The sequence below is a fragment of the Seriola aureovittata genome, chromosome 7 (assembly GCF_021018895.1).
Source record: "Seriola aureovittata isolate HTS-2021-v1 ecotype China chromosome 7, ASM2101889v1, whole genome shotgun sequence".
Classification (NCBI taxonomy): domain Eukaryota; kingdom Metazoa; phylum Chordata; class Actinopteri; order Carangiformes; family Carangidae; genus Seriola; species Seriola aureovittata.
In genome coordinates this window covers 26,397,552-26,422,563 of record NC_079370.1, presented here as the reverse complement: position 1 = coordinate 26,422,563, position 25,012 = coordinate 26,397,552, and the positions used below count along the sequence as shown (strand labels likewise).

Sequence of the window (25,012 nt, the reverse complement as noted above, 5' to 3'; positions counted from 1 at the left end):
CATATATACAGGCCTGATCTGTACAACATACCTCCACTGAATGTAATAACAGATTATATAGAAATCAGCTGCTGCAGGTCACATGTGCTCGCATCACATCAGTCAGTAATAAAACCTCTGAGAACATGACAACAGCTTAATAAGGCTTTACTTGGTGCAAGTCACATCAGTGGATCAGGCACTGGAGAGCATGAGGACTAGAACTAGGGAGCAGAGACACCTGGGCCTGCAGAGTCTGGATCAGCTCGGCCATGACACATTCTGATACTGCATTTATTAACACAACCCATCATATTATTTAGACACTGTTATATTACAATATAATATTAATCAATTATTAATTTAATCATACACAGTGGCACTGAACAAGAGAGGACTTCATAATTCAGTGTTTGTACTGACCACATGTCACTTCTCATCTCCAGGTAAATGTTGAACAAACCACCACAGCTACAGGCAGAGAGCCCAGAAGACAACAGGCCTGTGTGTGCTTGTAGAGCAGTGTGGCATTATGGGTAGAGAGATGATGGTTGCTGGTGTTCATGTGTGTGATACCTGAGTGACAGACACTTACAGACATCAAGTCCAAATGATAGAAATGATGAACTGAAAAAAGGCTTTGGAGACACGAGTGTGTGCATCTGCTCCATCAGATTACAGTCCCCAACAGCTGCTCTACAGCTGTGCGTCCACTGAAGATGACATCATTCACTGACACGCCATCATAGGAGGAGCCAGTGAGAGACAGCGGGAGATTAGTTTTCCTTATGAAGCTACGCATGGACTCTGGAAAGAGAGAGACAGACGCACATTAACATGATGTCTGACTACACCTGGTCTTTAGATGTGGTGTTTGATCAATACTCGCCTACTCTCTGATGGTGTCCTAGATAATACTGAGGTATACAGTCCTGGAGAGACAAAGAGCGAAGACTGTTACAACTATCAACAAAATAGTCAGGGTGACGAGTGAACTCATACAGTGTCTGTTAACAGATACATCCTCTAACGATGTAAAAATGAATGAAATGAATCTGTCACTGGTTTGATTCCCGTCCGGTCGTACCCTCTGCAGTGCCACCCAACTCCAGCTGGGCGCTGAGGTGACTCCCAGGTGGCTCTGCACCGCCTCAGTGGCTCTCTCTAAAAGACGCTTCTCTGTTACTGTATCTGGGTCCCCAAACTCTTCCTGGAACCAGGCCCCGCCCATCATCACCTAGGAGACATGTGCTGCTTTGTCACTTTGTGTCATCACAAGCAGCAACGCTTTGCTTTAAAGCTGCAATTATCAATATTGTGCGCGCGCGTGCGTGTGTGTGTGTGTGTACCGTCAGTCTAGTGGTCTGTCCATTAGGTCTGTTGTGTTGAGGGAAGGGGACAGAGTCGTAGACGATCCCCATCAGACCCCGATCCTCTGATGATGGAACCAGGTGACCAAAGCCCTGAGAACAGTCACACAGATGGTTCTTTTAGACACCACTGAAAATATAAGACACTTCAACTGTGTGTGTGTGTTTCTGTTTCTTACCATTACAGGCAGGATGGAACCCTCATACTCCAAATTTACCACAGCAACCGTTACCGTGGAGATTTCCTGCAGCTCCTGGATGAGAGGTTGACAGGAGGACGGCAAGGCTGAGGAGAGGGCTGGGGGTAGAACGGAGGGGGGAGGTGTAAGGAAGAAAATCTTTTTTTTTTCTTTTTGTACACAAGAGGCAGCCACCACTTACCTTTAGCTGGCAGAGCAGAGATGATGTGATCAGCTGATACGACTCCGTCCTCCAGATGGATCTACACACATATACACACACACACACACACACACACACACACACACACAAAAGTCTTCCTTGGTTGAACATTTCACCACATCTTATTCCACATAAGATTAAACTCTATCCTAGTCAATAATGTGTGAAGGTGCTATTGGTCACATGTCCTTACCTCCTTAATATCTCATGTGTCCTTGACAACAGCTAGAATCTGTAAGTCACCAGACATTCTCTAAGTTTAGTCTTCCCTCCTGCCTCCTTAGCTATGAGACCTTGGTTGCCCAACAACAGAGGTCTGAAGTGTCTCCGGCTGTCCACCATAATAAAGGTGTCCAGGCAGTAACCCATTGTACAACACAGTGAAGGTCATTACAGCCAGTGCTCTAGGAACACAGGTGAAGTTTGGGAAAACAAGATGAACCCTGGAATGAGGAAATCTCCTTCAGTTTTGTTTTCTTACACTCAAACATGGAGATGTTTTCAGGTATAATGTCCAACATCTTGGTCACCATCTTACTTTAGTGTGCTAACATGCTAGCATTTGCTAATTAGCTCTACACAAGTAAAACCTACAGCTGAGGCTGATGACACCATTAAACCACTATCACAGTTCATCCTGAGGGAACATGAACGTCTGAACCGGATTTAATGTCCATCCAACAGCTGTTGAGACAATTCATTCAAAAACAACAATGTGAACCTGATTCCTCTGGACCTAACGACAAATCATTTCTCCACTAGTGGTTAAAATCTGAACCTGCTGGTGGAGCTAAAGGAAAAGAGCGGGGATCACCATAGTTACCAGGACTCATCGTCTATGGGGTTATAGGAGACATAAAAAAAGCATAAATCTGCAAAAGAATAATGTGGAAATATAATGAGTAATAAATAAAACAATAAAAATGCCTTTTCCTATTGCCTTTTATTTAATCCTGTTTTCATTTATTTATTTGTTTTTTATTTTATGACACTCCTATGACTCCATAATTGTCCTGGGAGCATGAGTGCACTAAATTTCACGGCCATCCAAGTGAACATCCTCCTTTGTGAACCTCTGTACAAAGTTTCAGGTCAGTCTGTTGAAGAGTTGTTGGGATTTTTCAGTGCAGACCAAAGTGGTGGACTGACCGTGCAGTCGGAGCCCCGACACCAACGTGACACTAACACTGAGAACATGAGCGCTTCCAGCTGGGTTATTAAATGGATCATTCAGCAGGTGAGACCAGTTCAATCTGAACATCACGTTCACATTGTCAGCTTCACTAAACTCAGTTTGTTTCCTCACTAACCTTCCAACCAGAGGCTGAAGGACAGATGTGTTTAACATCTGCATCTCTGTGAAGCTCCACCCTGCTGCTCTGTAGGAGGGAGTCAGTGATGGATTCTGGGAGGGACTCCACCCCCCTGCTCAGGGACCACTGGGCCCATGACTCTTTAACAGATCTCTGAGCCAGAGGGCCAGGGGGGACCGCAGGACCGGGACCTACGGGGTTTCACACATACAGACAAGTTTTGTGTCACGCTCCTGCACCCTCACAAAACTACAGGAGAAAATGAAACACAACAAAATGGCCACAACAGTGACATCAGTTCAGTGATGCTGGAGTTTACCTGAGCCCAGCAGCATACCCAGGATCAGGGAACCTCTGTGCTGCTCTGCGTTGTACAACACAGGAAAACAGGAGCGCACACTCAGCTTCCTGCAGTCGCCTGCAAACACGCCGCGACACAAACTGTCCACAGCGATGTCTGCAAGCTGGACACACACAGAGGAGGACAAATTAACAACAGCAAGAAATGAAGTATTTATGGTAATATTTATCAAAGTTAATCGCTGTTAAAGGACAAGTTCACATTGTTTCAAGTCCATCTCATTACAATACTCAGTGACTGGTCACTGTAACTGACAAGACTTCACTGTAACTGACAAGACTTCACTGTATATACAGGAGACTTATGGTCTTCATCAGTGAAGAGATCCCACAGCAGCTAATCCATTCAAATGAACTACTGAAGGTTAGGTGGAGTATCAGTAACACACACTTATAAAGCATGAACGGATGTATAATACTTTCAATAATTGAAACTGGAATTTATTAAATAATATACTCCTGTTGACTTTCCAATAGAAAATAAATATCAAAACAGGATGTGATTAAACATGAACACAGTCAGAAAACTGTTGCTCTATGTTCCCTGACAGCCACCAGCTCCCAGAGCAGAAGAAACACAGCGGGAACATAAGTGCCCTTATAGTCAGCTTACTTAAACTAATATTAGCATTTAATAAGTCAAATTAATATAATACAAAATCAAACTTAAAATAGTCTCTAGGAAATCTTTCTTCTACCTGACCGTTATTCTGAAAATCAGTAACATCCTGTCTCTAAAGAATACTGAAAATTGTGTCTTTATCATCAGGAAGCCCCTCCCTCCGGTCGAGGCAGAGCCTTGAGAAAATGGATGGTATGATTTGGCGCTATACAAATAAAATTACATTGAAAAGAAAAATGTTTCCTGAAACACAGCTGAAGTTCATATGAGACTTCAATAAATCATGTGTTGCTTTAAGACAGACTTGAAAACATGTGAACTTGTGACACAGACCTACAGCAGGTGAATTAATACTAAAGAATATTCAGCAGATGTTTGGCTGTTACACCAACATGATGCTGTAACACTGTGATAATGATGGTGTAATATCTATGACCATTGTTTAGTATCCACAGGACACCTGGAGTGCAGGTGATGTTTGGTTCAGACATGAAGCTGGTCACATGATGTTCCAGTAGTTTGATTCTCACCTCCTCTCCCAGCCTCCTCGAGACAAACGAGTGGATAGACTCGTCATCCTCCTTGCTTTTCTTCACCAGTATCTCCATGGCAACACTCAACAGGATGGGGCGAGAGAAGGGTGGGACTGTCCGCACAAGTCCACTGAAACAAAGACCAGTCCAGTCCAAAATCAGTCCAGTTCAAAACTATTATCAACTAGCATCTCTAACATCACAGGCATCATAAGAGTCGACAGCTGTGTTGGTGAACAGGTGAGCTACAGCGGCCACTGAGTAATGAATGAGCCACAGATACAGGCAGAGGCAGCACCTCAGGGATGACTGCATTTAAACCCACCGTTTGGACGGTCATGGTGAACAGCACATGTACAATATGATTTAATCCATCAGAACAAAAACTGCAGATACTCTTTGTGCCACTGCAGTGTGTAGATCACAAGTGTCAGCAGAGGTCGATCCATCAACGTCCATCCACCTACAAGTAAAGATGTGTCCACTATGACGTCTGAGTATCTAATTTCATGAAATGGCTGATTCATCCATCACTTCCTGGATCTGGGTAAAACTCCTCCTATAATGTTCTCACAGCAACTTACAACATATCTAAAAGGCTCTGTACTTTACAGTGATACTTGTCATTTCTCTCTCTCACTATTATATTAAAGTTCCTACGGACGTTTTAAACTCTGTAAAAATCCGCTATGATTCATAGTTTGTTTAATGTGATTTTCACACATAAAATGTGAAAAAAAAATCAAACGCTGGGTCTGAAGCTCATCTCCTCTTACTTCCTCATTGATAAATCTGGATCGGGCCTTATGCCCCGCCCACCACCTGCTGGCTCCAGGTGGACAGGTGAAGGAGCAGAGAGTATCAAGATGGTGAGAGGAGGAAACATCAGAGAGACTCAGCCTCATGTTTGAGCCTCAGTCAGACCCAGACTCAGATGAGGAGTCTGAGACCAGAACCAGAGACTAGCAGACGGATCAGAGCGGTTAGCGTAGTTAGCATCTTTATTTGTTTATGTTGTTTGTTAGCTTGTAACTGGCAGTGGATGACACAGTGTTAGTGGTTGTGCTAATGCTAACTCTCTCTCTGTACTGACGAGGTTTCAGGTTTATTTAGCCCCGCCCCCTGTCCTCACAGGTTGACAGGATTGGTTCCTGAGGTTTGTGATGTATGAAACCCTGAATCTGTTTTTATGAGACTGTCATTGGTTCACTGCAGTTCAAGGTGGAAACACTCAGTCATGGTGCTGATGATTATTTCACTCATATGTCTGTATTATATAAATGGATGTTAACAAAGGAGGGGGTCTTTAAAGCTGGAATTCAGGACTTTTACATATCAATGAACATCTGTTACATTCAAGTCTGATTGATTAACCCTCTCAGCTCCAGGCAAATCTCACTGTCTGTGGAGACGTCTCCGCTCTGAGTACAGGAAGTGATGTGTTTAACCTCTGTTGTCTCTATGTACAGTGTGAACAGAAGCACCTGACAGACAGCTGCATGTTGTTTCCCAGACTTTTAATGTGTGTCCCCTTGCAACACAGTACAACATGCTGTAGGTTCCCAGATGAAATACATGGGCAGGAACCCACAGCATGTTGGACATGCAGCTGTCTGTCGTGTTGGGTGCTTATGTTGTTAATGTGTTTACAGTGTACATATAGACAACAGAACATGGTGTCAGAAGGAGCAACTGTTGCCATGGACCGAGCAGCTACAACAGTGTGTGGTGAAGTAAACCTGAAGTTTGTGATGCTCCAGTTAGAAAACAAACAGTATCTTACAACAACAGTTTGTTATTATTATATATAGTCATTTTTTGTAATTACTCTGACTGCCAGAGGGGGGAGACAACAACTCTACACAGCAGGTTGAAATTATTTAACATGATAATTCTGTGTATCAATACCTTGTAATTAATCAATATTAATCCGTTTTTATGGATCATACAGTAACTACAGTAACTTCCAGATAAGATTCTACTGAACAGACAATATTCCTAACACACTCATGAGTGTGTGCATTACCAGCTGTTACTGCAGGTTTACAACCGTGAAGCTACAGGCCACATATTGAATACATGTTTAATCTCATATAATAATAATGATAATGATAATGATAATGATAATGATAATGATAATAATATCTGGAAATGTAGGATTCCCACTAGAGTGAAAGGTTGTATGGACATCAACAGAACAACACAGGCTGTAGTGATGCAGCAGCTCAATTCAGAGTGTGAAAGGTTTTGAAAACTGTGAGTGGAGATCAGATGTTTTCAGATCTGTGACTGTATTTAAAACTAAGAAGCAACACAAAAATGAACAGCTCAGTCTCAGACCTGATTCCTGACGGCATCCTGTGCAGCTGTCCCTTCACATACAGGTATCTGTTCTTCGACGCCACATGACTGTGGGTGACCGGCAGAATCTCCCCCGCAAGACCCAAGTCTTCCACCTGCACACACACACACACACACACACACACACACACACACACACACACACACACACACACACACACACACACACACACACACACACACACACACACAGTGTTGGATGTTACAGGTGTTTTTGATAACCCAATCAGATCACTGGAAAACTGAGTCATCATTCCTACAGGATCCTGACAGGGACAAAAGAGTTAACAATACAGTGATCAATAATAACAAGTAGTAGATATTTAAATTAAGTGGAATTGTTTTGCTCTTCCAGACCATCATGTGTCCACTCTGGTTTTAAAACAGAGCTTCTAACAAACAAAGAGTTTATCAGGCTAAATATTCATAGCATAACTATTATAGCTTAATTTTAATTGAACAAATATCATTTAATCTGACAGGATTCCTGACTGTGATGAAGCTTTTACTCTCTTCTTCATCACTGCAGCTCAGAACAACACTCTGTGACCACAACTGGAAATAAAAACTAAAGCTCTGATGTCTTTGATTAGAACAATGATCCAACCACTGTTCAATATTTCTCATGATTATAAATTGGATTGTAAACATTTCAGTCAGACTGACTCATCAGACATCAACTACTCCTCTCCTCCTTTCTTTCTCTCTGTAGCAGAAACAGTCTGACTTTAATAGTAATTATATTTAGAAATATTTTTTTTATTCCAGTCATGTGATCATATTGTTCACATTTCACCTTATTGAATATCACTTTTGGACATTGCTATAACCGAACTTAACGGTGGGCATCAGGCGTTTCTTCTCATATCATATTAAGAACTTTATTCATGTTGTTTATAGTTAACAACCTTGTCTCTTTCACAACGCGCTCGTAACCGGACAGGTAAACCCAGGGTTAACTGAGCCCGTTGATAAGCAGCTTCGTAGTACAGGTTATCAGGTCAGTCAATGTTAGAACTCACCATGTTGAGTGTGTTGCGTCCCACTGCCCCAGCAGGTCGGATCCCTCTGGGTCCATGTTCAAATACGGCCCCGTCGGACCTCCTAGTGGACCACAGCCAACCCCCAAACCGGCTGCTGGACTCCAAAACTACAACCTGAGGACAACAAGACTCAGACTGTTGCTTCAGTTCAAACAACTAATATTGTAGAGGTCAAAGAAGCTTACATCGGATTTTATTTACATGATGTACACACACATATATATATATATATATATACACATATATATATATATATATACACATATATATATACACCTTCAAATACAAAATTCTATATACCTTCAAATAAAGACTGTACAGTTTTTATTTTCATGTATCCTACCTAAACCTGTTCATTTTTTATCAATGTCTCATTATATGTGACCACTGGAGAGAATAACACCCCCTCCACCTGTGTGCTTTATCTTAAAGGCAAGCAGTGAGGTCTGTTCTTCTATGCCGACACACCATCAAATAACTCATTAGAAACTTCAACCTGATGAAAACAGCCTAAAGACACAGTTTGTATTAATGTGTATGTTGTCTCCTCTTCATCATGTGATGACCTACACACTGCGTTCACCTCATCACGTCAGTTCTGTAGTGTGTGTGTGTGTGTGTGTGTGTGTGTGTGTGTGTGTGTGTGTGTGTGTGTGTTACCTTGGTAACCTGGGGACTCTTGCACAGGTAGTAAGATGCTGCCAAACCCCCAATCCCCCCTCCGAGGACTGCGACAGTTCTCATTGGCTAAGAGCAAAAAGAAAACACATCTAATGACCACCACCACCAACAACACCAACAACCTGTTCACACCAGTCTCCAGTGACCACTTATGATTAGATCTCACTTCACTGCTTTATAAACAAATAAACACGTGTGCGTTGTTGTTTTTAACCAATAAGACGGGTCCGTTGTGTTTGTGTGAGAGAGAGACAGAGAGAGAGAGAGAGAGAGAGAGAGAGAGAGGCGGGACTTATGAGACTGTGGCAGAGTAGGCGGTCCTTCAATGTGGCCCGGGATGGTGTCCCATTTGTGCCAAAAATATGCATGTGCACTGTCTGTGTGGACTGAACATGTGTGCGTCAGTTTAACCTCAAACTGTTGTTGTTTTGTTGCACTTCCTGTTGTTTTACTGTGTTGTTGTATGAGTCAACCAGATGTGTCCTCCCTTTAGTGCAGCAGATAACTGCATGTTTCAGGTTAATCTTCCAAATGTGGATACAGGTACTAAACTTGGCACAAATCCTCCTTGGGTATTATTCTTTTGATAAAACACGTTAGCCTCTCGAAAATTCAAGATGGCCGCCATTTCTGGTAAGGAAATGTTATGTTTTGCAATAAGTTCATCCTGTATTTTCTCATATGAATAATTCAGGTGTCGCTGACTAGCCTAGCGAGCTAGTGGACAAGCTGTTGTTAAAACAAGTAAACAAGCAGACTGTTGATATATTGTGTTTTATGCACAAATTTATGCCCCAGAGGGTTAACATACCAATTTCAGAGCTTGAAGTTATCTGTTGCACTACTTTCCCAAATTCTTCCAGCTTCCCCTGGGCAGTTGCTGGGGGCAACCTCCAAGCAGAGATGCACCGCTTCAGTGTTGTCCCGTCTCCCTCCAGTACCCCTAACACTGCAATTACTATTACATTATTTTTCAGGCATCTTCTCAGTGTCATACTAATAAGAGCAATCAGAGTAACACGCTTGTAAATAAATAAATAAATAATGGCAATAAAGATCAGTTGCAATGCACAAATGGAACCACATGGCCAGTTTCACAAAAATAGACTCTGACTGTGTCTTAGATAAAACAAATAGTCAGACGTGTGAATTCATTACTTGCACAAAGCACTTTAGTTTTTGACTATTTTAAGCTGGACTGTGGTACAATGAATTCTGGGTAAACTAAGACTTTTTTCAAAATAAAAAAAATGGCTGACTAAGGAGCCGCATCCAACTGTTCACTCTGTTTACCCTCAGCGGAAAAAGTTTGTCTTGTGGAAGAATTCAACAGTTACAAGGACGTTTTACTTTGGAAATTCAGTGAAGAGTGAAACAAAAAAAGCCTGATTTGGAAAAAAATGGCTGCAGTCTCTAAAAACTTTCTCTCTCTGCATAACAATGTTAGCAAACCACAAAGCCATGTTCTACTGTTTTTTCTTCTACTGGTCAGCACAGGTGTCATTGATTGTTACCATGGTAACATTGGTCTCAGGACTGAGTTACTTGGGGGCAAGGTGTCTAATGTTTTTGGTTTAAAGTGAGTCAGTCTTGATTCTAGTGAAACAGTCTGACTAACATCAGACTGATCTGGACCAACACCACAGACCAGTCTGAGATATCTCTGTGAAACTGGCCCAGGACACATTCACGTTCACACTGCTAAAACAATGTGGCCACATGTGGTCCAGACCACCTCTGAATGTGGTCTGATCTCAGTGCGTCCTAAATACATCTTGGGTGCGTTCACACCTGAACTTAGAGCTGAAAACCATCACCTGAGACGGATGTTAATACCAGGTCTGAACAGGTCTGAGTGTGGAGGGCTGGTGAGCTGTGACTGGGTGTGACTGGTAAAGACGGCTGTTCATCATGATATGAAAAACTGTTGGTTTATCAGCTGTGTCCCTGTCACCAGCTGTGTGTCCAACTGTCTGTCTGACTGTCCAACTGTCTGTCTGACTGTCCTCCTCCACAGAGACTGAGAGGACGACTGGGACTTGAATGAGTTCTCTCTTATTTCAAACTTACCTCCTGTTCACAGAGTCAGTTGTTTTCTTTGGACTCAGACTGGAACATCTCCTGTTTCCTTTTCCTCCACTGTCTCACACCACAGTAACACACCCTGACGTCACTGACGTCACTGGACCTGCAGACTTCATGACTCTAAATGTTGTCATTATGTAGCTGTGATAGTTGATATTACAAACCCCGCCTCCCTGCAGGCAGCCGGTAAACAATACTCTAGTTCCTGATACATAAAACCACCGCTTCTGTGGTGCTGGGGAGGTTCTGGTGGGTTCTGGTTCTCAAAATGATTCCAGTGTGGAGGCTTTAAATGAAACCTGCTGCTGTGATAACGTGAAGCCCGGTCAGTCAGGCCGTACAGCAGCGGTGTTCACAGCTCTACAGCCCCCCTCACTCACTCACTCACTCACTCACTCACTCACTCACACGGCCTCTGGATGGAGGCTGCTGGACCCGCCGGCCCCGAACTACAGCAGCTACACTGACCCGGACTGGACTTATGATACAGCGAGACCACAGACACGAGGACAGGGCACCTGTCTGCAGGTAAACACACAGCCGGAATCCAGCTCACCTCAACACTGACGTCGGGTTCCTCACATTTAACCCAGACAGACGGAATCTGTAGAAAGTTCAGGTGTTACCTTGTTATGTGACTTATCACCGCAGGGACGGGATCCGTGCTCACCCCGGTTACGACAACAGAACCTATTAATACTTCCGTTCTTACTTCCGACCCTGACTCCTTCAGAATAAAGTGCCACAGTTCTTCTTCCTCTTCATGTTTATGGCATTTGGCAACAATTAAATGATGTATTACCGCCACCAACTGGTGTGGAGTGTTACATACATCTGCACCAACGATGATGATGATGATGATGATGATGATTACGATGATGATTATGATGATGATGATAATAATGATAGTGTTATTATAACCTCAAAGATATTAAAGATATAATAATAATAATAATTTTAATATTATTATTATTGTTGTTGTTATGACAATAACTTAAAAGATATTGAAATAGTGAAACAACATGAACAACAGTCTCCTGAACTGAACTGTGAACAGAATATAAGTGAAGTTAATGTCACTCAGACTCAGTGAAGCTTGATCTGCAGTTCTTCCTGAAACACAAACATCACAGCTTCTCATTTTAAATACTGTTCATTTTGACACTGGATCTAAAGTTGACTGTTTCCCAGGCTCTGCTGCTTTTTCCTTCTCCTCTTTAAATCTTCAACCACCATCCTCCTGTCCTCGTTTCTTTCCACTGCCTCTGCCTCCTGTCCATCTGCTCTCAGGGAACAGTCCTAAGACTGGAACAACGGTACAAGCTGTCAGAGACGGTCAGACAGATCATCAGTGCACAATCTTTACTCAATAATAAATTCTCCTCTGATGACGGAAATAGAAACATTAAGTTTAATTTATCAGCCTTTCCTGGAGACAGATGTGTATAGAATCTGTGTGTATTACGAGGACTTCTTATTGACAAGCAACATCACCAGAAGGCAGAACATAACATGAGATGAATATCCATGGGGAGTGGGTTAAAAAGAGTAAGGGGGCCCGTGAGGTGGGCGGCTAGAACCTGTCTCTGCCCAGATATTTGTGGTGTTTTGTTTCATAATGAATGAATGAAACTACAATGAAAAAAAATAAATAAATAAATAATCAAAGGGAGCTTATTAACAGTGTGTGGATTATATTGTAATGAAGGACCAGCAGCCTTTTCCCTCTGTTTCCAGTCATCATCACAGTCTCCTCATGTCACTGTGAGCTGCAGTGATGGAACCATTACCAGTGTTCAGTGAAGCGAACTCTCCCTTTATAAAACCAGACTCGAACCACTGGTCACTTTATGGTAAACTCAGTGAATGTGTCCCTGTTAGGCTCCTGTAGGAAGGTGATCTGATGTCAGCAGGCGGGGCTGTTCTGATCAGTGTAGGTTACCATGGTGATATACATCAGTTAAAAGTGAGCCAGCTCTATGATACCAGTAAACCAGAGATAACCCTCTGACCTTCACGGTACAGGTGATGGTCCTGGTTACCACGGTGACTAGCTCCAGTAGGCATTGTTACAAACTTCTCTCTCACTTACCAAACAGTAGAGAGTTCACCAAAATAAAACCACTGTTTCCAACAGGTGGGTCATCTGCCAAATACTGAGTGTTTGTATTCCACCATGCTTTTTTTTTTTACATTCAGGTGAATGGAGTTGTCAGCTGTCAGTTTTCACATCCTTTCCCAGTGCTCCCAGTAAGATGAACTACACTGTGAGGACAAACCTTTCCTCTTATTCTGAAGGTTTCCATTAAACCAGATGTTACTGTCCCACAGTTTCACACACAAACCTGTGATTAATGAACTCTGTCACTCAGAAACAACCTGAATAACTGATGACCCGTGTGTGTGTGTGTGTGTGTGTGTGTGTGTGTGAGACCACTCAAACTCAAATATTTACCATCATTAAACTCTCAGATTTCTGATGCGAGTCTACAAGTTTTCAATATGAAATAAATAAGATCATATGAATAAATAGACAAAACTGTGAATGAATTAAGTGTTAAAGCTCAACATCCTGTTTCTTTTCACAATAAGAGTTTGTTACAGCTCATTTTCATTTCAACTCTTTTCCAAATTCTTTCAGACAAACAAGCCCAGCCAGCTGATTGGCTGTCAGCAGCAGCCAATCACCATTCATGGTTACATGACAGAGTCTGTGTGTATTCATTCATATGATTATTTATTTCCCGTCTTTTTCAGTGTGTGTCGAACACTTCAGCCTTCATGTGGTGTTGTGATGTGGGTCGACAGCAGCGGAGTTTCATCCTGAGGTGATGATGATGAAGCTGGATCAGATTAGGAGGAAGAAAAGCGGAGATCTGGTGTTTGTTTGACTTTGGTGTGCAAAAGTATACTCTTTATTCTTATTATATATCCAACTTTATTTTGCCCCGACCCCTCCCCTCCACCCAGCCCCCACAACCGGTGGCATTCCCATGTCACCAGTTACTGTCACTGTTACAATAGCCAATCAGAGCTCACCTGCAGAAAGAAGGCAACCAAACAAAGAAGAGCAGAAAAAAGGGTTACTTTCAGTTTGTTTTTTCTTGTTAAATAGTAATAAATACATTGAGATGCAGTGGTTCTTACTTTATCCTTTTCTCTTAAGCAGAAGGGTTAAAAAGTTTTTTTTATTTCTGTTTCTATTTCTTTTTATTTCTTTAATTGATCTGTGTTGGATCTTTAGCAGCAATCCGGACCAGTTGTCATGGTGATTAGCAGCACAGAGAGGAGGAGCTGTCTGGAGGAGAAATACAACAGGAGAAGGAGGAGATGAAGAAGAGAGCGGGGAGAAGAGGAGGATGAGGAGGAGAAGGAGATCCCTATGAGCGCCAGGAAGGCATCAGTGTCCCGTCACCTTCTCCTCCCTCCACCTCCCTCCCCCTCTCCGTGCTCTGTCACGGCACGGCGCGGCGGCGGCGAGCGACAGAGGGAGGACGCAAACTCAAAGAAAAGGTGAGTTTAACACAGACAGGAGAGAGAATCCATGAGTCCTGAATCACACATATGTTGGTGTTTTCTCCCTTTGAAACCAGCGTCTGTCGTCTCCATGCAGCAGTATGCACAGATACTGGATACATGTGTGTGTGTGTGTTTGTGTGTGTGTGTGTGTGAGTGTGTGTAAAGACTGCTCGTCTCTAAGGGCTGCACATATGAATATGCTAATGTCATAACTAACCAGTGTGAACATGAACGTGTACTCTCCGTCCTCTTACAGCCACCATATGGAGTAAAATGGAAAAGCATGGCTCCTCTCTCTTTCCTCTTCATCCTCCTCCTCCTCTCCAGGCTTAAACAACAACCAAGTAGAACACACAACTCCTCAAACCCGAGAAAAATCAAATAATATTAAACAACAATAATAATATTAATAAAAACAAACCTGTCACAATCATTCCTTTCCAATTACAGTCGCAACAGAAGACAACAAACTAAAACAGGATAAAAGGAGAGTTTTCCCAGCATCCTCCTCCTTCCTCCTCCTCCTCTCATGCAGTACAAACTGTCTCCTTCAGCACAAAGTTCACCTCTTTGTCTCTGAACTCTGGCTGTATGTGTGTAGTTGTAGTAGTTGTAGTTAAAATTGTATGGCTTTAGGGCATGGTTCAGGTTTTATCAAGAGTTGGCTGGCCCCTCGTCTGAGTCCGGCCTCCCTCTGCCCCCCGCAGCGGGGTTATTGTTGTTGGAGGCAGGGTAGTAGTCCTCAGGGGGCGGGGCTTGTGGCCCTGGGGCGGTGGGGGCCGTCCGAGTCCGGAAGGCAGACAGTCCAATTGGCAGAGCGAGGGGCAGGGAGGCTGAGCCAAACTGAGAGGCCTCCATGGAAGACACCGCCCCCAGGTGGTGCAGCCCTAGGGACACGCCCACATCCATGCTGTCACTCATCTGGGGCGAGGATCCCTGCTGCCCCCCCCCTCCACCGATGCCCGTCTGTCCGCCCTGCCGCAGGCCACGCCCACCGTTCCCGTGGTGGGAGTAAGTTGGGTGGGGGTGGTGGGGCGCGTCCAGGAAGTGGCGCTGGTGTTGCTGGGAGGCAGCCGGCTTGTGGAGCAGCAACTGGGTGTATGCTGGGTCCTGACCCCCACCTCCACCATCACTGCCCGGCCACATCCTCATCTGCTGCTGGGAGGGAGCCTGGTGAGGGGGGGGGCAGAAACACAGAGGTGAGACACATTCTCTGACGGAGGAACTTACAGAACCCCAACAGAACACCATCTACACCATCTACATCATCTGTTGTCTCTGGTTCTGCTGGTTTCCACCCGCTTTAGTTCCTGGATATAAATGTGTCACTGACACTGAATCCAAAGTCCTGGTTCTTTTATTTTGCCAATTACTATGTTTGGGTCTGTGTAGGCTACACCAACAGTGTAGAGACACATTACAAACAAATGATAACAATATTAATTATGATAATATCATAATCGATGTTCTGTTTGTAGATCAGGGCTGTGGATGGTCGTTAACTCTGTGTGTGTGTGTGTGAGTGAAGCTGGTCAGTGGTGTGTGTGGTGTGTACCTGAGGGCTGGTCATCTCATAGTCTGAATGTGTAACAGCAGAGTTGTAGTAGCGGTTACTGTAGCGGTAGTTGCGGTTGTCATTGGAAGAACCACTGGAGCCACCTGGAGATAAAACACACCATCATTACACTCACAGTACAGTTAACTTGATCTGATCTCTCACTGTGGTTTTGAATCTGCTGGTTGGTTCACTTTTTGGACCAAAGAAAAAGATCTCTGTACTTGTAGTTCTGATTCATAGTGACTTTACTTTGTAAAATAAGTGAAGAGAGAAACAATAAAAATAAAAATCTGTTTAGTCACTAAAACTCTTTCCCTTGTCTTTGCTCTCTCCATAACAGTGTCAGAAAATCACAAATTAAGAGCCTGTTTTCCTGTTTCTTGTTGTTGGGTGCTACTGGTCAGTGCAGGTGTCATTGATTGTTACCATGGTAACATTGGTCTTCGGCCTGAGGTGTTTAATTTTTTTGGTTTAAAATGAGTTTTTATTTTTGTGAAACAGTCTAACATGAGACTGATCTATGAGCAACATGAAGACTGGACCAACACTACAGACTGGCCCCTCAGCTTTCAGCCAGCACCAGCTTCACCTGTTTGTTGTTCCACTGGAGAACGAGTCTGTTTCTGACACCTAAAGGAGACACACCACCCTGTCCTCCCATCTCACCCCACCTGGGACACCTCAGCTCCTCCATGAGGTAATGTGAGTGGATAATGTTAAACTCATTTTCCTGGAGGAGAACGGAGTGACTGAGTGTGTGGATCAGGCTGAGTGTGCTTTACCAGAGCTAGAGACAGAGCTAGTAGTGGAGGTTGAATGGGAGTGGTCCATGGCAGGAGAGGTGGATGTAGATGAACTGGTGTTGGTTCCTTCATCTGTCGTCTTCTTGAAGAAATTGTGCTGCAGGGCGTAGAATGGCGTGATGCGGCTTTTAGGGTCATAGTCCAACATACGCAGGATCAGGTCTGGAACAAGACAAACATGATGATGAGGAGAAAGTTTAACAAACACTGACAGAGACACGCGTTCTTCTGTGTGAATGAACATTGAACAACAGCTCACACAGGTGTTCAGAGTGTGTGTGTAAATGTCCTTTATGATGAATGCACCATGTCAGACGTCACAGTGCAGCTGATTCCTCCCAACTGTCTGTGAGTTTTCAGTAGTTTAACTGAAGGGGAAGTTGGACACTTGTTTTTGTATCTGTGTGTAAAGTCCATGCAAATATTAAAGGAACATTTCATCATTTATATAGTATTCATCACTGTGGGAAATATATAATACAAATATATTTATTTATTTTTTATTTATATAAATATAAATATCATCTGATAATGTTTGGTCAACCAGTCTAGTGTCTACTGCTGCAGTGTTGGTTTACCTTTAAACTTCAGGTAGTCACAGGGGGCGTGTCCTGGCTCCCCTGCCCTCCGGCCCCCGGGGCCTCCAGTCTCCACACCCAAAATCTCATGGAGACGCCGCGTGGCTGGAGGCTTATACTCCTGGAAACACACAAACATTTCAGCACAGAAGAATATGAATTCAGGATCCTCCATGTAGATAAACAGGTGGTGACAGACTCACTGCTCCAACACAGACACACATCTGCACTGAAGCACTTCCTGTACAGCCGCAGTGTCGTCACACCACGTGAACATGTGCTGAGGTTTACTGGGTTAACTCTCAGACACTGAGACAGGCCCTGATAATCTGCCGACTGGGTTTTGGACAATTGTTCAACTCTCGTCTTGCCTGCAGAATAATATTTACATTTTGAATTCAGTCAGAGTCTTTGTTGAACTTTTTCTTTGTCAGCATGTAAACATCTTTTCAATCAGGTACTTTCACTGTCACCGGGGCCTTGAGCAGCAGCCTGGAGCAGACGCACTGTGAGTGTTTTATTTACTGTGGTGTCTGTTGTTGACAGTCAGTGGATGAACCACCACAGTTAGACTGAAGGACAGACATGTAAATGAAAGTGTGAATGGAGCTGAATGAAAACCTTTTTGATGTCCTTGTTCTTCTTCACTGTCCACAGACCGTCTGACAGTTTGTCAAAATACTTCCTGGCTTTAGGAGCTGCATCCAGCATGTGGCTGGGGGGGACCCCCAGGACCTCCACAATCTTATTCATCTGGTCAACCTGCACACACACACACACACACACACACACACACAGAAAATGAATCTTTGTATTGTTTAAATATCACATGTGGATTAAGGAGGCAACATGCTGCAGTACTGTTCAGATCCTGAATGACAGTAATCAGTCTTAATGAGACTCGTTATGTGTACAAACTCCTCACATGCCCAGAAGACACTGAGCAGAGCCAACGAGGAAAATATTGAATATTATCATTAATGTCTAATATTCAACAGCTCTACTCTCCCTGCTGTGATGTATTTAGATGATAGCTCATGTTTGAGCTGTTCATGAGCACACAATGTTAGCCTTGACTTCCTGTACACATAACTAACAACTAACTACCAACAACAAACTACAGCCTAACCCACGATGACACTGCCTCATCACTCAGCTCTGTTGATGGTGGAGTTGCTGTTACCTCGTTGGAGCCACTGAACAGAGGCTCTCCAGTGTGCATCTCCACCAGGATGCATCCCAGAGACCACATGTCGATGGCCAGGTCATACGGCATTCCCAGCAGGACCTCCGGAGAGCGGTAGAACCTGCTCTGGATGTACTGGTAGATCTGCGAGGAGGACAGGGGAGAGGTGGAGAGGAGGTTAGACACTCGACTCTACCTTCAGTTAATCTGACTGTTATTTTCTCACATATCCTGACATCTTCAGATGTTTTGTTTCGACTGATTCAGAGTCAGAGTCAGTTCACTGTCATGTACAGTAAAAAGCATCAAGTCTGTCAGCAAATGTTTAACATTTATACTAAAATGATTCATCAATAATCAACATAGTTACTGATTACACTTCTGTTGATGGATTAATCGACCAATTGTTCCAGCTCTAAAGCAGAGGTCGTTACTGCTGTGGAGCATCTTGTCATCATTAAGAGTTAAAATGAAGTCCACTGACTGCTGCTGTTCCAGCTGCTGTCCACTGTGAGGCACTGTGCTCTGCTCACAGAGCAGCAGCTTCATCCACTCACTCACTCACCCTCACTCAGTCACTGCTGCTACAGAGGCTCCTTCTAATACTACACCACTAATTCATTCATTCATCACTCATTCATCTAGCTTCTAAACCCTAATGATGAACTGATGAGTACACTTTAACAGACATTTTGGGAAGGTGTGTGTGTGTGTGTGTGTGTGTGTGTGTGTGTGTGTGTGTGTGTGTGTGTGTGTGTGTACGTGTGAACCCGGCTCACCCTCTGTCCCAGCTGGCAGGAGGATCCAAAGTCGACTATCTTGATGGCGGATCTCTTGGGGTTACACAGCAGGATGTTCTCTGGTTTCAGGTCGCAGTGGATGATTGACAGCTCCGGAGTGGCCAGGAATAATAACGCTGTGCACAGAGAGGACATCGTTACTACTGTTGTTATCAGGACCAGCTTCAGCACTGGTTATATGTGGTGTGGACTGGGACTGTAACTGGAAACCAGTTACTGGATCAGTGACTGGAACATCAAAGATTTAGCCTACTTTAAGATAATAAATGTTTTCTTGAAATTCCAGCTGCAATGAATCTGAATGTATTATCATCAGCATTGTCCTGATTTAATCTTTTAATCATTAAATGATTAAATCATTTGTGTGACTGGACGACGATCTGATGATGTATTAAACCTGCAGCCAAAAGTTTTTCTTTTGGCCACTTGGGGGCAGACCTGCACAACGAGCCGAGCCAAGCATGAAAGTGTGTGTGTGTGTGTGTTTGTGTGTGTGTTTGTGTACCTGTACAGAGCTGCTGTGCAAATTTCCTAGTGAGGTTGAGGGAGACTCCTCTGAAGTTGGTGTTCCTCAGCAGGTCGTACAGGTTGTAGCTCAACAACTCAAACACCAAACAGAGATGGTTCCTAAACATAAAGTGACGCTTCAGGTGGACTGCACAGACACAGAACGACACACACACACACACAGACACACACACACACACACACACACACAGATGGGAAACAAGGAAGAGCGTTAACAGAGAACAATCAAATCATTTCCTGTCAGATGTACAGTAAGTAACATTCACCAAACTTCTTATCAAAGATGAGGTACAGAGTCATTAATGTTCACACTACAGGAGCCTGTCACCCGACAGTACTGACCCAGACCAGCTCAACCTGTCTGATACATGGTTCTGGTTCTTGTCTCCAGCTACATCAAACAAAACAAAGCCTTGTTGTCTTTTTTCTGGAGCTTTCAACAGCACCTCACAGTCTTCATCAGTGGATCAGTTGTCATCGTTTGAGCTGAGTATGGTGATGACAACAGAGCCGTCTCCATGACAACTGATGAAGACTGTGAAATGTAGCTGAAAACTAAACTAAAAAAAATCATCGAGTGGACTTACACTCACTGTAGTGACGTGTGCAAAACAGGAAGCAGACTTGTGAGGTGTATAGTAAAAGTCTATCTGCTCCATCAGACTCACACAGCTGTACCACTCTCTGTGTAGCCAGGATCACCGTGGAAGCCAGCTTTTATCTTTATTGTGTTTTTATTGTGCAGTTTTGTGTTATTGTGAAATGAAGAATGAGGGTAGTGTGATGTGAGCGTCTGCCTGCAGGAGGCGCTGCAAGGGGCAAAACTGACCTACAGCGTTAAAAAAAACCCCTGGCGTCTTGATGTCAGTGATACTGTGTCAGAGTCATGTGGATTGACACATTTATAGAAACACAAGTGTCTCAGTGACAGACGACTAACAACACCTCACAGATGCTTCATGTCTGCAGCCTCGACGGAGTCACAGAGGCTACAGTCTAACACACCCAACACACCAGAAACATGTTACACCTCTGTACCAGGCGTGTTTGTGTCGTTCTTCTTACCTATGTAATATTTCATCTCAGTGTCGTGCTTGTTCATGAGCTCCAGCAGGCGAAGTTCGATCTGTGCCTGGTTTAGAAATGCCTTTTTGTTCTTAATGATCTTAATGGCGACCCATTCCTGCTCGTGGTGGTCGTAGGCCTTCACCACCTGCAAACATACACCAACACACTTAAACACACGTCATCACAGACACACACACTGAGAGCTTTTCATTTTCTGATGTCCCAGACTATCCGGGTGCTGGCAGGACTTTGTCTTGTCATGTTTAGAACATGTAACATGGAGGAGAACTGCTGTGATTAAAGCTAATGAGGAGTAATTGTAAAGAGTCCTCCCTAAATACACACAGGAAACTGTCTTTAACACAAACTGTCCTTTTTTACATTTATGTTCATGCACAGATTAAACATGACAGTCAGGGTTTTATTTAACTTTCCCTGCCTTTATGCTAAGCTAGGCTAACGATGACCTGACCGTCTCACTCACAGAAACAGAGCAGATATATCTCCAAAATATTGAACTGTCCCTTTAAATTCATTGACAGACTCTGGGCCTGTTTGTTTGGTCTATCCATCAGTTCCGGATCTGAAACCACTGAACCATGATCATCCGTGAGGACCAGAGTTAAACGTGGACTCAGTTCTCCTCCTGACGCCTCCTCTGTGGACCTCACCTGTCCGAACGAGCCCTTCCCGATCAGCGAGTCTATCTCATAGCGGTCCAGCCACTTCTCTCCATTTTTCACAATATAGTCGTAGTTGTCGTCATCGTAGCCGTCGTTGTAGACTTTTCTCTCCTTCTTGGTGCTGCTGTCCTCTGGAGGGACCTGCTGGGCCCGCCGCTTCTTCTTAGTATAGTACACCTGTGGAGGACAACACAGCTCAGGGTCCAGCTCTGCTTCATCATCAAATCGTCTGTTTGTGTAGCTTGCTTTCATGATTGCGTTCTTCTTCTTGTCCGTCTCCTCTGAACAGACACTGGATTTTGTGTTAAATGTTAAATGTAACTTACACCTGTACACACCTGTCCTCACTACAGCTGTGAGTCCCTGGTGTAAAGCAGAGTCTCCTCATGTCCACACCAGTGGACCTGCACAGGTACAGTACATATACCTGTCTCCATGGTAACTAACCTCTACAGCCTGCTCTGATTCAGAGTAACTCCAGTTGTCTGATGTGTTGTGTACACCTTACACTGTTAGCAGCAACAATCAAATACAATAATCACGTTTTATTTGAACTAAATGCAAACATTCATGACACTTGAGTGAGTCACCTGATCTCATGGTGAAGGTGGTCACTTTACTGTCCAAACAACAGACACATAATGAGGTTGACACTGTTACAGATGAACTGTCCCTTTAAGTCAATTACATCTAAGATCCAGGGTCAGGTTGCACAAACACCTTAAGTTTTCTACTTAAATATGACCCTTAAGGTTTTATTTCTCCTTCTCTGAGGGAATTACCTAGGTGTTGCACAGATGTGGTTTATGTGACATAAAACATTTTTTCCAATTATCACCATGAACGCAGTCAAGTTGCACTTAAGATACAATCGAAGATACCTTTAGTTTTTTTCCTTACCTTGGTTTTTTGTGCAAAAGTGCAACTGACTTTAAGTAATTCCTTGTTTTGTGCAACTGTATTTTGTATTCTGTATTTGAAGGAAATCTTAATGCAGTCTTAGAGGAAAATCTTAACTGTTTTGTGCAACTGGCCCCAGAATATTGTGACACAGAACCACAAGTGAAGAGAGGAAACACAGAGTTTAGTTCAGCTCAGTTACTGAACACCTCTGCCACCAACCCCCAACAATAAACCCTCCCTGATGAACCCTGGGTGGAGGTCCCACTGACACACAAGTATGTCAGGGACCTTGAACATCACATGAGATGCAGAAAACAGGTAAATACACTGATAACCTGAGTGTGTGTGTGTGTGTGTGTGTGTGTGTGTGTGTGTGTGTGTGTGTGTGTGTGTGTGTGTGTGTGTGTGTGTGTGTGTGTGTCAGTCATACCTCATTGATGTGCTTGTAAGTTTTGATGAGGTCAACAGAGAGTTTCCTCAGTGGGGCGCTGGCAGGGTCTCTGAAACTAGGGGGGATCCTCCGCTGGAGTATGGTCATATCAGACAGCACCTGCAGAGAACAGCAACATGTCTCACACACATGACTCGAATCTGATGGTTTACATGTTAACAAGACTGACAGTCTGATGCACCAGGATGATATAACTGATGCTTTTTAAACAGAAGAAACTGCGGATCAATTCAAACTCACTTTAAGTTTATGTTTTTAAAACGAAGACCTCCACATTGAAGTAAAGGTACCACATTATACAGGCAAACATATAGCATGGGGGGTATCAACACATCTGCATCATCTACAGACACAACACGCTGTGAAGGTGAATGAAAACCCTTTGTAACAATCTGCTTCTATATAGACATCATTTTGTGTCGTGTATGTAGTTAAATTTAGAGTCGACATTAGCCTAACTTAAACACTGTCTCTTTGTCTATCATCATATTTATAAATAAAGATAGAATGGTGCTCATGTCTCAGTATTTTTTAGTGTTAGTCTATTTGAAGCCTCTCCTCCCTGTGCTGTGAGTCCTTCCTCTGATACAGTACATGAGCAGTGTTTGTTCAGTGTGGTCTCCTGAACCACCTTCATCTGCTCCTTCACTCTGTTCCTGACTGAAATCAAGCTAATCCCGCTACATTACTCCTGTCATATTCACCTGTGTGATGAGGTCACACCAGGTGGATGGTATATAGCAGCAGGCTGGTGGCACTGGAAGCTCCTCAAGTAGAGGGATGAGGTTTGGATGGAGCATTTGCATACTGCTGTTGGCAATGATTACCATGGTAACCAACAACAACCTGAGCACCAATAGACCAACCCCAAAACCCAACCAAATAGAAACAGGAGCTAACACTGGTGTTTTTTTCCACCTCTGGAGACAGCTGTTGGTGAGTAAAAGAATGAAGTTTGATGCTGAACTCACAACGCTTCTTCAACAGTGGCTAATGCTAACGTTAGCTATGTAGCGATAGCAAAATCTTACATATAGCTCCTTTAACGGTGGATAAGGATGAACTGATATTCATGTGTATAGTGTGTACACAGACACTGACTTTTCATAGACAGTGAAAGTTCACCTTGTCACAGTGGGCGTGGCTTTACCTGTAGATTTATACTTGTGTATGTTGTCTTGTTTTTACACTGTTTTACTGTTAAACTGTACTTTTTCTGGTGGGACGAGACATTTGTGGCATCAACGAATGTGTGTGTGTGTGTGTGTGTGTCTTACCTGCTGCTGCTCGGCCATGGAGTGGATGGAGCTGAAGGTGGGGTGTGTATGTGTGTGCTGGCTGGTCATGGCTGGCTCAGCGAGGGAGAAGCCCTGGGCAGTGGAGGAGGAGGAGGAGGAGGAGGAGGAGGAGGAGGAGGTGGGCGGACATCCTGAGCTGCTTACACCTGAAGAGGGAGGGAGAGAGAGCGAGAGAGAGAGAGAGAGAGAGAGAGAGAGAGAGAGAGAGAGAGAGATGATCAGAGAGGGATACTCCTACATTTTAATCCACTCCTCTGCCTCCATCTTTGGTCCAACACAGCTCCTGCTGTTCTATCAGAGACCACGCCTCCATCACACCACAGTCAGTGATCATCAGTCTCCAGAACAGACACACATACTGTACCACCTGTACCACACATATCCAACAAGAGCAACAGGACAGTCTTTACCAAGTCCCAGAAAACACCCGAGCAGTTTAAACACATTCTGTGATAACCTTATACTGACCAACTATGTCATACTGACTCAACTAACAGAATAAAATACAACTTTACTGTCCACTCTGGTGGATATTTATCTGAAGACAATCATAGTAGATCAGATGAGGATTTATTGACATGAAAGATTTATTGACATCAAAGGGCGGGGCTTAGCAGGACTTTGCTCATAACTCAAGTTGTCTTAGAACAAACCTGATGAAACTCAGTGATGACATCAGTCACTGTGTCCTGAACATACACAACACTTCAAACAATAAACTTTATACTTCAGTTACACACATGCGACAATAACAATTAATCAAACACACAACGCAACCCCAACCAGCTGTAGCTGAAACAGGATAGAAGCAGCTCAGCAACATATAACAGACACGTGTGTTTGGTCTCACTCTTTTAAACAGTGACTTAACTTCAGGCCTGAAACCTG

The 25,012-nt window shown here is 43.6% G+C and overlaps 2 protein-coding genes across 9 annotated transcripts in view; both read right to left on the bottom strand.

Moving 5' to 3' along the window:
• Window positions 1–130: 130 nt before the first annotated feature.
• ppox (protoporphyrinogen oxidase) lies at window positions 131–11,471 on the bottom strand. 6 transcript variants are annotated; one of them, XM_056381207.1, is made up of 14 exons: window positions 11,376–11,471; window positions 9,476–9,613; window positions 8,644–8,730; window positions 7,963–8,097; window positions 6,920–7,035; window positions 4,577–4,709; window positions 3,384–3,528; window positions 3,062–3,255; window positions 1,731–1,791; window positions 1,529–1,647; window positions 1,329–1,442; window positions 1,067–1,216; window positions 869–911; window positions 131–786 (listed from the first exon to the last, which is right to left on the bottom strand). In XM_056381207.1, exons 3-14 carry the CDS (start codon window positions 8,725–8,727, stop codon window positions 650–652), a joined length of 1,431 nt encoding a protein of 476 aa, XP_056237182.1. In that variant the 5' UTR covers window positions 8,728–8,730; window positions 9,476–9,613; window positions 11,376–11,471; the 3' UTR covers window positions 131–649. The 6 variants fall into 6 exon arrangements, with proteins under 6 accessions (XP_056237182.1, XP_056237181.1, XP_056237185.1 ...); XM_056381206.1 differs by having other exon boundaries at window positions 11,306–11,451; XM_056381210.1 differs by lacking the exon at window positions 9,476–9,613 and having other exon boundaries at window positions 11,376–11,449.
• Window positions 11,472–13,631: 2,160 nt separating this feature from the next.
• dyrk1b (dual-specificity tyrosine-(Y)-phosphorylation regulated kinase 1B) overlaps window positions 13,632–25,012 on the bottom strand; it is a 50,571-nt gene continuing 39,190 nt past the window's right edge. For all 3 annotated transcript variants that reach the window (XM_056379871.1, XM_056379870.1, XM_056379869.1), the window contains 12 exons: window positions 24,104–24,270; window positions 22,806–22,925; window positions 21,461–21,649; window positions 20,787–20,934; window positions 19,699–19,848; window positions 19,173–19,309; window positions 18,391–18,537; window positions 17,829–17,969; window positions 17,208–17,328; window positions 16,609–16,791; window positions 15,824–15,927; window positions 13,632–15,438 (listed from right to left, as the gene is read on the bottom strand). In XM_056379871.1, the coding sequence (XP_056235846.1) occupies window positions 14,923–15,438; window positions 15,824–15,927; window positions 16,609–16,791; window positions 17,208–17,328; window positions 17,829–17,969; window positions 18,391–18,537; window positions 19,173–19,309; window positions 19,699–19,848; window positions 20,787–20,934; window positions 21,461–21,649; window positions 22,806–22,925; window positions 24,104–24,172 (2,025 nt within the window). In that variant the 5' untranslated portion in view covers window positions 24,173–24,270 and the 3' untranslated portion in view covers window positions 13,632–14,922. The remainder of the gene's footprint in view (window positions 15,439–15,823; window positions 15,928–16,608; window positions 16,792–17,207; window positions 17,329–17,828; window positions 17,970–18,390; window positions 18,538–19,172; window positions 19,310–19,698; window positions 19,849–20,786; window positions 20,935–21,460; window positions 21,650–22,805; window positions 22,926–24,103; window positions 24,271–25,012) is intronic.

Bases quoted from the DNA above. Each gene is read 5' to 3' on its own strand.
- ppox (XM_056381207.1), bottom strand. From the start codon at position 8,727: ATGAGAACTGTCGCAGTCCTCGGAGGGGGGATTGGGGGTTTGGCAGCA. The intron at 1,217-1,328 runs GTACACACACAC...CATGTCTCCTAG, and splicing joins GACAGACCACTAGACTGACG to GTGATGATGGGCGGGGCCTG. The intron at 787-868 runs GCGAGTATTGAT...CTCTCTTTCCAG, and splicing joins AGGACACCATCAGAGAGTAG to AGTCCATGCGTAGCTTCATA.